Below are 11,678 nucleotides of genomic sequence, written 5' to 3'. Positions count from 1 at the left end.
CTTTGTCCTAGCTTACCCTTCCCCCTCCCCGTGTCCTCAAGTCCATTCTCTATGTCTGAATCTTTATTCCTGTCCAGCCCCTAGGTTCTTCAGAACCTTTTTTTTTTTGTAGCTTCCACATACATGTGTTAGCATACGGTATTTGTTTTTCTCTTTCTGACTCACTTCACTCTGTATGACAGACTCTAGCTCCAACCACCTCACTACAAATAACTCAGCTTTGTTTTCTTTTCCATTGTATATATGTGTCACTTCTTTTTCCATTCATCTGTTGATGGACACTTAGGTTGCTTCCATGTCCTGGCTATTGTAAAGAGAGCTGCAGTGAACACTGGTACATGACTCTTTTTGAATTATGAGTATATGCTCAGTAGTGGGATTGCTGGGTCATATGGTAGTTCTATTTTTAGTTTTTTAAGGAGCCTCCACACTGTTCTCCATAGTGGCTGTATCAATTTACATTCCCACCAATAGTGCAAGAGGGTTCACTTTTCTCCACACCCTCTCCAGCATTTATTGTTTGTAGATTTTCTGATGATGGCCATTCTGAAGGGTGTGAGGTGATACCTCATTGTGGTTTTGATTTGCATTTCTCTAATGATTAGTGATGTTGAGCATCCTTTCATGTGTTTGTTGGCAATCTGTATACCTTCTTTAGAGAAATGTCTATTTAGGTCTTCTGCCCATTTTTGGATTGGGTTTTTTGTTTTTTAGATATTGAGCTGCATGAGATGCTTGTATATTTTGGAGATTAATCCTTTGTCAGTTGCTTCCTTTGCAAATTTTTTCTCCCATTCTGAGGGCTGTCTTTTCGTCTTGTTTATGGTTTCCTTTGCCGTTCAAAAGCTTTTAAGCTTCATTAGGTCCCATTTGTTTATTTTTATTTTCATTACTCTAGGATGTGGGTCAAAAAAGATCTTGCTGCAATTTACGTCAAAGAGTGTTCTTCCTATGTTTTCCTCTAAGAGTTTTATAGTGTCTGGCCTTACATTTAGGTCTTTAATCCATTTTGAGTTTATTTTTGTGTATGGTGTTAGGGAGTGTTCTAATTTCATTCTTTTACATGTAGCTATCCAGCTTTCCCAGCACCACTTATTGAAGAGGCTGTCTTTTCTCCATTGTATATTCTTGCCTCCTTTACCAAAGATAAGGTGACCATTTTTCATCCATGTTCATCAGTGATATTGGCCTGTAGTTTTCTTTCTTTGTGACATCTTTGTCTGGTATTGATATCAGGGTGATAGTGGCCTCATAGAATGAGTTTGGGAGTGTTCCTCCCTCTGCTATATTTTGGAAGAGTTTGAGAAGGATAGGTGTTAGCTCTTCTCTAAATGTTTGATAGAATTCACCTGTGAAGCCATCTGGTCCTGGGCTTTTTTTTTGTTGGAAGATTTTTTAGTCACAGTTTCAATTTCAGTGCTTGTGATTGGTCTATTTATATTTTCTATTTCTTCCTGGTTCAGTCTCAGAAGGTTGTGCTTTTCCAAGATTTGTCCATTTCTTCCAGGTTGTCCCTTTTATTGGCATATAGTTGCTTGTAGTAATCTCTCATGATCCTTTGTATTTCTGCAGTGTCAGTTGTTACTTCTCCTTTTCATTTCTAATTCTGTTGATTTGAGTCTTCTCTCTTTTTTTCTTGATGAGTCTGGCTAATGGTTTTCAATTTTGTTTATCATCTTCTCAAAGAATCTGTTTTTAGCTTTATTGATCTCTGCTATTTTTTCCTTCATTTCTTTTTCATTTATTTCTGACCTGATCTTTATGATTTCTTTCCGTCTGCTAACTTTGGGGGTTTTTTGTTCTTCTTTCTCTAATTGCTTTAGGTATAAGGTAGGTTGTTTATCTGAGATATTTCTTGTTTCTTGAGGTAAGATTGTACTGCTATAAACTTCCCTCTTAGAACTGCTTTTGCTGCATCCCATAGGTTTTGGGTTGTCGTGTTTTCATTGTGGTTTGTTTCTAGGTACTTTTTGATTTCCTCTTTGATTTCTTCAGTGATCTCTTGGTTATTTAGTAGTGTACTGTTTAGCCTCCATGTGTTTGTACTTTTTACAGTTTTTTTCCTGTAATTTATACTTAGTCTCATAGCATGGTGGTCGGAAAAGATACTTGATACAATTTCAATTTTCTTAAATTTATCAGGGCTTGATTTGTCACCCAAGATATGGTCTATCCTGGAGAATGTTCCATGAGCACTTGAGAAGAAAGTGTATTCTGTTGTTTTTGGATGGAATGTCCTATAAATATCAGTTAAGTCCATCTTGTTTAATGTGTCATTTAAAGCTTGTGTTTCCTTACTTATTTTCATTTTGGATGATCTGTCCATTGGTGAAAGTGGGGCATTAAAGTCCCCTACTATTATTGTGTTACCGTCGATTTCCCCTTTATGGCTGTTAGCATTTGTCTTATGTATTGAGGTGCTCCTATGTTGGGTATATAAATATTTACCATGGTTATGTCTTCTTCTTGGATTGATCCCTTGATCATTATGTAGTGTCCTTCTTTGTCTCTTGTAATAGTCTTTATTTTAAAGTCTATTTTGTCTGAAATGAGAATTGCTACTCCAGCTTTCTTTTGATTTCCGTTTGCGTGGAATATATTTTTCCCTCTGCTCATTTTCAGTCTGTATGTTTCCCTAGGTCTGAAGTGGGTCTCTTGTAGACAGCATATATAGAGGTCTTGTTTTTGTATCCATTCAGCCAGTCTATGTCTTTTGGTTGGAGCATGTAATCCATTTACATTTAAGGTAATTATCAATATGTATGCTCCTATTACCATTTTCTTAATTGTTTTGGGTTTGTTTTTGTAGGTCTTTTCCTTCTCTTGTGTTTCCTGCCTAGAGTAGTTCCTTTAGCATTTGTTGTAAAGTTGGTTTAGTGGTCCTGAATTCTCTTAACTTTTGCTTTGTCTGTAAAGGTTTTAATTTCTCCATCGTATCTGAATGAGATCCTTACTGGGTAGAGTAATCTTCGTGGTAGGTTTTTCCCTTTCATCACTTTAAATGTCCTGCCACTCCCTCCTGGCTTGTAGAGTTTCTGCTGAAAGATCAGCTGTTAACTTTACATACTAGGGGATTCCCTCATATGTTATTTATTGTTTTCCCTTGCTGCTTTTAATATTTTTTCTTTGTATTTAATTTTTGATAGTTTGATTAATATGTGTCTTATTTGCCTCTGTTCTTATACAAAGATAGCCTTTTTTTTTTTCAGAAACAGGATTATAATATACCTACTTTTGGTAACCTGTTTTTTTTTTTTTTTTTTTTTTTTTTTGGATAAACAAGTTTATTTGTAAATTTAGTCAACATACATAATTGACCTAAAAACTTCAATAGAAGAATAAGTTTGAAAACCACTTGGAAAGCATCTCTATGAAGTGATTTTTCCCAGGACCTTATACCAGATGACACCATTTTAACCGGCAGAGGTTCCATGAGCTGAAGCTGTGTGTCCCTCCCCCACAGCAAGTTTACCCTAAGGGTTATTATAATACAAACTCCACAAGGAAAAGAAGTTCGGTATTGTTCCCTCCTGGTAGAGAAAAACTCAACCTAGTTATGAGACCAACCACAACACAAAGAAAAGCTGCACTAACTACTATATTAGTAACAGATGATGCTGGTGTGAATAACTTGTATTATATTCTAGAGCCCTTATAAATAAATCCCCCCGTTAGTGTCTGCATTATCAGCTAGAGGATTAGTTAACATGTGGTAGAATGAGGACTTATGCAAGGTATAATGCACAAAGCATCTTACTACGTATGAAAAACAAGTGCAGTCTAGTTAGGAGAAAACCAACCGGACTCTATGTTACACACACCTTAATGACAAGACTCCCCACCACATGTGAATGTAAAACATTTAATTTAAAAATGCTGACACTACAATATATAAAATAGCTATTATAAATGCACATAGTGTATTCTATAGCTGCCAGGTTTACTTTTTTTTTTTTAATAAGGAAACTGTAAGTTACACTGTGGTTAAGACTTGTATCTTCACCCTTGAAAAAGCCCACATTCTATCACAGTGATGTATGGTCAGACTTAACAGCCCCAATTGTTAAACACTTGGATCAAGTCATAACCAGTTTTATTGCAAAAGGACCCTGTACACATTTATCAATTCTAGTACCTTAATAGCTACCCAACAAGTCATTAACATACAGAAACATGCATCATGAGAAGCAAGAAATATCACCCATCCCTTCTGCATATTAGCAACTTGTCACTCCTGAGCAACAGCGCTCACATCACTGAGGTCTGTGAACAGTCAGTCACTTTTCGCATTCATCCTGAGTGAAAGATGGAATGACTTAAGTACAAATGCAACATATTATAAACAATTTCTTACAAAAAAATCACAAATTAAACCAAAGTATTTTACAGAATTTACTACAAAACACCATAAAAACTGCCTTCACTTAAGCTCTCTCTCCCCGTATCCGGCGAGCCAACTGGATGTCTTTGGGCATGATGGTGACTCTCTTAGCGTGGATGGCACACAGATTAGTATCTTCAAACAAACCCACCAGGTACGCTTCACTAGCCTCCTGAAGCGCACCAATGGCGGCACTCTGGAACCTCAAGTCGGTTTTGAAATCCTGGGCGATCTCCCTCACCAACCTCTGGAAAGGCAGCTTCCGGATCAGAAGCTCGGTGGATTTCTGGTAACGACGGATTTCTCGAAGCGCAACGGTCCCGGGCCTGTAGCGATGAGGTTTTTTCACCCCGCCGGTAGAGGGGGCGCTTTTCCTGGCGGCTTTAGTGGCCAGCTGTTTGCGGGGCGCTTTGCCACCCGTGGACTTACGAGCAGTCTGCTTGGTTCGGGCCATTTTCTTTCACCCAATGCCTAAGTTCTACGCCGCTTCTCCGACAGCCGCGCCGCTCCTGCTGCCCAATGAAGAGCCACAGTCGCCGAACTAACGGAAGAAGCTCCTCCGACTAACGACCAAACCGCTCTGCGTCGGTAACCTGTTTTTTAATTGATGAATAGATTGTGAACTTTTTCAATGTCAGTAAACATTGGTCTCTGCAGACCCTCAAGGATTTTTCTGATTTCCAGATAATCAAATTGTCCCAAATAAATATGTATATAGGTTTTGCTATGTCACTTATCAGGCCTCTTATATATACGCATATAGTCAAATATAGAGTGTGTGTGGTATATATTGAACAAATCACATGAGGAAAGGTTATGTCTCTTAAGGGCTTACTGTGGGGATTCTTCCTTAGAAAGAAGTGTACACTTGTTTAGATTTATAAGATTTTGAAGTTAGGTATCATTCACCTAGAACTTTGATACTGGGAATGTTTGCAAAGAATGATGATTTGATTCCCTTTAGAGACTTTATAATATCTATTTCCAAGTTCCTAATGGTTATGAAAGAGTCATACTGACCATGTGTAAATCTTTCTTCATTCAGGAACTGCCCAAGTGGACGGTCATGGTCCTTTGACACTTTGTGCTGCTGCATTGTTGTCCCTGCCCAGGTGTGTTCACTGGGATTTATTTAGGAATTTTGACATGTGGGACTGATGTAACTAAGACCCAAAGGCCGAGGAAGGCTTGATTCCCATTGCAGATATCTCCTATTATCATTGCCAGAAGTCTGTTTTGTTTTTCCAAATACTTTTTATAATTCCAAGCGTCACTAAGACCCCTGGGTTTACACCAGTTACCCCAGTAACTGCTCTGCTAGCTTCCATAAACAGAAGCATTTTGAAGTGACTGGCTCAGGAAGAAAAGAGGGCTGTACATACCACAGCCTTCCCAATGCCTGAGGTGATGTGGACAGGCTAGAAACAGGGTTGATTGCTTTTATTTTCTCCAGTATAGGCTATATCAGAAAAGTCTGCAGCTGATGACAACAATGGAAACTGTGGATATAATAGGTAAATGCAAAATTTAGAGACCAGAAATATTTCTAGACAAGCCCCAGACAGCAGTGAAAGATCATTCTGGATCTTGGGAGGAAGTGTGGGGTTTAAGAGCATGACCTGAGTTTGAATCCTGGCTTTGCTCCCCAGTGGCTGAAGGCGGTGGTGCATATAATGGCTGCATATTATGTGGTGGATTGGTGTCCTGCATCCATTCCAACCATAGTACATTTCAGAGGTGAAGAAATAAAAACACTTCCTAGACTCCCTTGCAGCTAGGGTAACCCTAACGGATGTGGTTTAGTCCCACCCATTAAGTGCAGTCAGAGAAAGCAGAAGTGCATTTGGGGGCCATATTTGTGTTGTTTCTGGTGTTTCTCCTGGGAAGCATGGTTGTGGTGGTGTGGTTCAGAAGCTGCCAAGAACTTTCCAGTTTGACTGGTGGCTTCTTGATCTTAAAAGAGGCAGAAACCCTCTTGGTAGTATGTTTCTGTGGCATTGGCATTGCTCTTCAAAACAGCCCACAGCTTTCCTTCTCCAGCCTTCTCAATAATTCTGTTATTATTCTCAATCATTCATTACCTTGTAATACATCTCTTTTTGCTTAAACCAGCAAAGAATGGATTCTGTTCTTTGTAATGGAGCCAACAGAGCTGCTTAACCTCTCTGCAATGGCTTCTGATGTGTCTCCTTGGCTAGGCTCAATTGCAGTCCCCAGCGTTCTCTTTCCAGTGTATTTCTGGTTAGGGTCATCCTCTTTCCAGACTTGGAGCATGGAAGGGAAGCAGTGGTCCTTTTGTAGCATGCACACACCTTCTCCCAGGTGTTCAATCAAACACTAACATAGGTGCTGCTGTGAAGGAATTTTGCAGATGTGATTAAAATCCCTACTCAGTCACCTTAAGTTCATTAAACTTAACTTCATTAAAAAGAAGATTATCATGGGTGGGCCTGGCCCAATCAGTTAGAAGGCCTTTAAAAGAAGGTACAGGCCTTCCTCAGCTTTAGAAGTTCTCTCCTGTGAACAAGCTTCAGCTCACGCCTGTGGGGTTCCAGGCTGCTCATGATCCTTTTCTCCTCTCTGCCCAAAGAAGGACCTTGGACTTGCTTAGCCAGCTCCACAATTGCATTTGTCAATTTCCTGTAATAAATCTATCCATCTGTCTATCATCTTCTGTCATCTCTTTTTTTTTTTTTTTTTTCTGTCATCTCTTTTACTTCCTCTGCTTCTCTGGTTGAACCCTAACTGATACGCTCTCTGAGCCTCAGTTTGTTTGACTGCATAATGAGGCTTACTGTCTCGCACTAGGCTTGCTCTCTAAGGGTTACCTAGAGAGTGAATGTGAAGCACAGTACCTGACAAAGATGTAACTCTATTTTGCTCCCATCCAATCCTGGACATTCATTCATAGGGTGGCTATAGCTCTGCCAGGTATGTAATCTCAAAAAGACCAGTCCTCTCTCCGCAGAAATATCAAAATGACTCTGCCAGTTCACAGTGATCCTTCCAGCCTCTGAATTTCTAGGTTTTGCTTACCTCTTCCTGAAGCTTAACCCCTATCTTCCTTTTACTATCCTTTTATCATCTGATACACTACACTATGCAATAGTTGTTCCCTCCCTAGCTCCCACTAAGGTACCCAAAAAGATTGGGGTATATACTGGTTAAATTGAATCCAACTGAGACATTTTTGTAAGCTGCATAATACTCTTTGCAAGCAAAATATGTGTGTTATTGGGATCAATGGACCCGACCTATTCTTCCTTTCCTCACCCCACCCCCAACAGGTGGTGATGGGAAAGGGTGGGGATATGGTTAAGTCCGTGGCTACTCTGAGAATGGAATGGGGCCTCCCTTTGGTACTGAAGAATTAGAATCTCAGAGGTTAGATCATTCCTTAGGATGGTCATTTGCTTGGTTTTATTATTACCACATATTTTCACATGGGAAACACTCACACTCATCCTGTGTATCTCTCTCCTCAAATGACTAAACATAGGGTTACCATGTGACCCAGCAATTCTACTCTTAGGTATATACCCAAGAGAAATGAAAAAATATGTCCACACAAAAACTGGTACAAGAATGTTTGTAGCAACAGTATTCCTAATCACCAAAAGGCAGAAACAACCCAAATGTCCCTCAACTGACCAATGATAAACAAAATGCAGTAGAGCCATACACTGGAATTTTATTTGACCATGAAAAGGAATGAAATACCGATACCTGCTACAACATGGATGAACCTTGAAACATTATGCTGAATGAAAGAAGCCAGTCGCAAAAGACCACATACTATATGATTCCATTCATCTGAAACATCTAAAACAGAGCAGAAGGTAGGCTGGTAGTTGCTTAGGGCTGGGGGAGGGGGAGGGGTGGATAAGGGAATGAAAGCTAAAGGATGACGAAAATGTTCTAAAACTGACTGTGGTGATGGTCGCGTAACTGTGACTATACTAAAAACTATTGGATTGTACACTTTAAATGGGTGAACTGCATGATATGTGAATTATAGCCCAATAAAGCTATTAAAAGAAAAGGAATCCAGAAGGTGGAGATAAAATTTATTCAGCAAACACATGCTATGACTTTTATGTTTTAGTCAGCAAATACACATGCTTCAAGTACACCTGCCTCATGCCCAGATTCCAGATTTAAATGCTGTAATCTAAGTGCTCATCAACTGATGGACCCCCACCCGACTCACTGGGCGTCACCTTTTTAAAGGGCCACATCCAGAAATGAATTAATGTAAATTAAGAATGCAGAACACAGTAAGTCTTCACGGTCTGGCACAGAGTAAATAGCCTGTACGTATTTGTTATTATGACTGTTATCGTGGAATTTGCAACACCTCCCAGTTTATGCTACTTCTTCAACTGCTCATTCCTCCCTTTGTGGGTTCCTTTGCTTCCTCTGCTCCCCAAGTGGGGCGCTCCTCGGGCTCCATCGTTTTCTATCTACACCCTCTCTCGGCAGGTGCCCGTCAGCTATGGTTTCTATTCCAATGTTTCCCAGATTGACATCTTTCTGGACCTCTGGGAACATCTTTTCAAGTGTTTAAATGCTACCAGTTCAAAATTAAATCCATCCTCCCCCTGAGTCCACCTGCCCCTCCTCACGCCCTCATCTCACTTGCAGGCGTCCATGTCCTCACAGCGCTCACTCAGGCGGGAAACCTAGCTGCCATGCCTGCTAGGCTCCACCCGTGCCAAACTCAGCATCCTTTCCCCAGCTGCGGGAGTATCGGTGACTGACGTCTCGGCTCAGTGCCTCTTTGGGAGTTGTGCTTGATGGAAGAGAGACACCTGGCCCAAGAGCGTGCCTTTTTCCTGACAGCAGCCTGCATCCGATGACTAGTCAATGTGAGAATGTCAAGCTCTGGCCTCCTTGCCATCATTTGAGCCATCATCTCGGCTCCCCACGGGACCAGCTGCATGACGGTTCAACTTCTCCCTCTGCTCAGTGCTGCTTCTTTCACTTTCCCATAGGTTTTGACCCCGTACACAATCTCCTTCTCAGAGTCTGCTTCTCTTGGAATCCGACCTTCCGCACTGTCAATCGCTTTTGACTTCCCCAATCTCTTCTCTTTTTAATGACAATGTAAAGCCTGTCGATGTCCTGTGAATCTGTGACTCCCATATCAAGTCCGATGTCATGGCTGAGTTTAGATCGTTTGGAACAAAAAACCTGATTCCCGTTGGCCTGAGCACAAAAGCCGTTTCAGAATTGAAAATTTCAGTCATAGATGTAGCTTTAGGTACAGCTTGATCCAGGTTTGAAATGATGTAACCAGTCTTGACTTCACCTTCTTTCTTCCTTGGCTCTGCCTTCTGCTCTACTGACTCCTTTCTAAGAAAAACTCTCGAGCTTCCCTGGTGGCGCAGTGGTTTAGAGTCCACCTGCCGATGCAGGGGACACGGGTTCACGCCCCGGTCCGGGAGGATCCCACATGCCGCAGAGCGGCTAAGCCCGTGAGCCATGGCCGCTGAGCCTGCGCGTGCGGAGCCTGTGCTCCGCAGCGGGAGAGGCCACAGCAGTGAGAGGCCTGCGTACCGCAAAAAAATAAATAAATAAAAAATAAAAATAAAAAAATGAAAAACTCTCTACCCCTCAAGTTGCAAGGAAGCTCACTTCTCCTCCTCGCTGCCCCACCCCTCTCTCTTCCTCATCTTTTCTGTTTCCTCCTGCATTTTAGTGCCCTTTCCTGCTCATTTTGAGTCTCTGTTAGGGTCATATTTACTGGGTTTATTTGGTGAGTTAAGTTAGGGCCTGACACATATTAAGCAAGAAACTGTGGTTTTTATTGCTAGTAGCACTGCTACCCAGGGTGGAGCTCCACCTTTAGCATCTGTATTTTGGATAGACTTCTGTTGGCGTTGGTGCTGAGAGAGTCTGACTCCACTGAGTATGCGAGAGGACAACCTTCTTGTGGGAGGGAGAATGAGAGGAAGGAATTCAGAAGGGGTCAAAGGTGACAGGTCAGGACTTTCTACGCATGTGGGTATGTTTGGGCAAGCACGTGCATGCATGATGTGTGTTTTACAGTCCAGGGTGGATGCAGGCTATGTCCTCAGCAGTGGAAGAAGAATTCATAAATACAGGCATCCTCCCTTACTTACACTTTGAAAAGCCCACCTTAATTGCGTGCGCCTTACGGTTACAGGCCATTAGAGACCATTAGTAGATGAACTCTGAGATTTCAATCATGAAATGCAAACTGTCTTGTGAAATGCAAACCTAGTTTCACGTAGTAATCGCTTCTAATTAAGGAGGAACATTTTAGCCAATTAGCTTTTGGAATTTAAGTGTAATCAGAAGGCTACTTCAGAGATTTGCTAACCGCTTCCCCCCTTGCAGTTGTTTGCATTTAGTGCAGATATATACCCTGTGTACATGATTATGCATGTACCCGTGGTGGCTGAGAGGCCCAGAGCTCTTTGGTTATAGTAGTTATGTGGACGGCAGTCACCCATACCTCTGAAATTATCACATAAAACAAATGGGGGAAGGAACGAGGGCAAAAAGAGAGAATAACATCTGACTGAACTAGATCCACCTTCTAAATCTGACTTGACCGCTGAAGGTGTTGGCTCGTGTTAGGCACCAGATTTCTTGGATACAAGATGACAACAGTCTCATACAGCTTCAGTCTTCCAGGATTCGTGGCCAACTCCCATGATTCATGATAACCTCCCATGATTCCATGTAAGGCGGGAGCTGTACAGGAAAAGGTAAAGCATCCATTGATAGAAGGGCCAAGTGAGCTTATTGCCACTTCAGCATCTGGCAACTGCTCTTGTGGCCCATGGGTGTTCTGACCATCTCTTGACAATCTGTCTCACTCAATCTTTTTCATGCCTCTTCCTCATTTTAATGGTCTTTTCCATAGTATCGGCCTCACTTTCTGGACATCTGACCATGTCCCCTCTGATGGATAGCTGTTCTCTCTCGCAATCCATAGCAGGGAGCCTCCTGCTTCTCTCTGTTCCTGCCTCATCTCGCTTCTTCTCTTGCTCAAAAGAGGCTCTCACCAGGAGTCTACCTACCACTGCTGCTGATTGAACTTTGGAATTACAAAGATTATTCTTTTGGCATCTTGGGCTAAATGCTGCAATCCTATTATATAATAACTCACCAGTCAGAACTTGCTCATCAATTTCTCCTCCATCTGTATGATTTTTTTTTTCTTTATAAACATAAAACAGGTTCTTTTCTACCACTCCCCCTTCCACAAAAATACAAGCTGTTGTCCACTGTGTACAAAGATGGCGCTACTGCTGACAGAGGTTAT

The 11,678-nt window shown here is 41.5% G+C and overlaps 1 protein-coding gene across 1 annotated transcript; it reads right to left on the bottom strand.

Moving 5' to 3' along the window:
- Positions 1-4,323: 4,323 nt before the first annotated feature.
- Positions 4,324-4,956, bottom strand: LOC101317974 (histone H3.3A). The gene has a single exon (XM_033857856.2). It carries the CDS (start codon positions 4,833-4,835, stop codon positions 4,425-4,427), a length of 411 nt encoding a protein of 136 aa, XP_033713747.1. The 5' UTR covers positions 4,836-4,956; the 3' UTR covers positions 4,324-4,424.
- Between the last annotated feature and the right edge of the window lie 6,722 nt (positions 4,957-11,678).

This window comes from Tursiops truncatus, chromosome 6 (assembly GCF_011762595.2).
Source record: "Tursiops truncatus isolate mTurTru1 chromosome 6, mTurTru1.mat.Y, whole genome shotgun sequence".
NCBI classification, from domain to species: domain Eukaryota; kingdom Metazoa; phylum Chordata; class Mammalia; order Artiodactyla; family Delphinidae; genus Tursiops; species Tursiops truncatus.
This window is presented reverse-complemented; position numbering and strand designations above follow the sequence as displayed.

What these genes read in the sequence shown, in the direction of transcription:
- LOC101317974 (XM_033857856.2), bottom strand. Translation starts at nt 4,835, where the DNA reads ATGGCCCGAACCAAGCAGACTGCTCGTAAGTCCACGGGTGGCAAAGCG.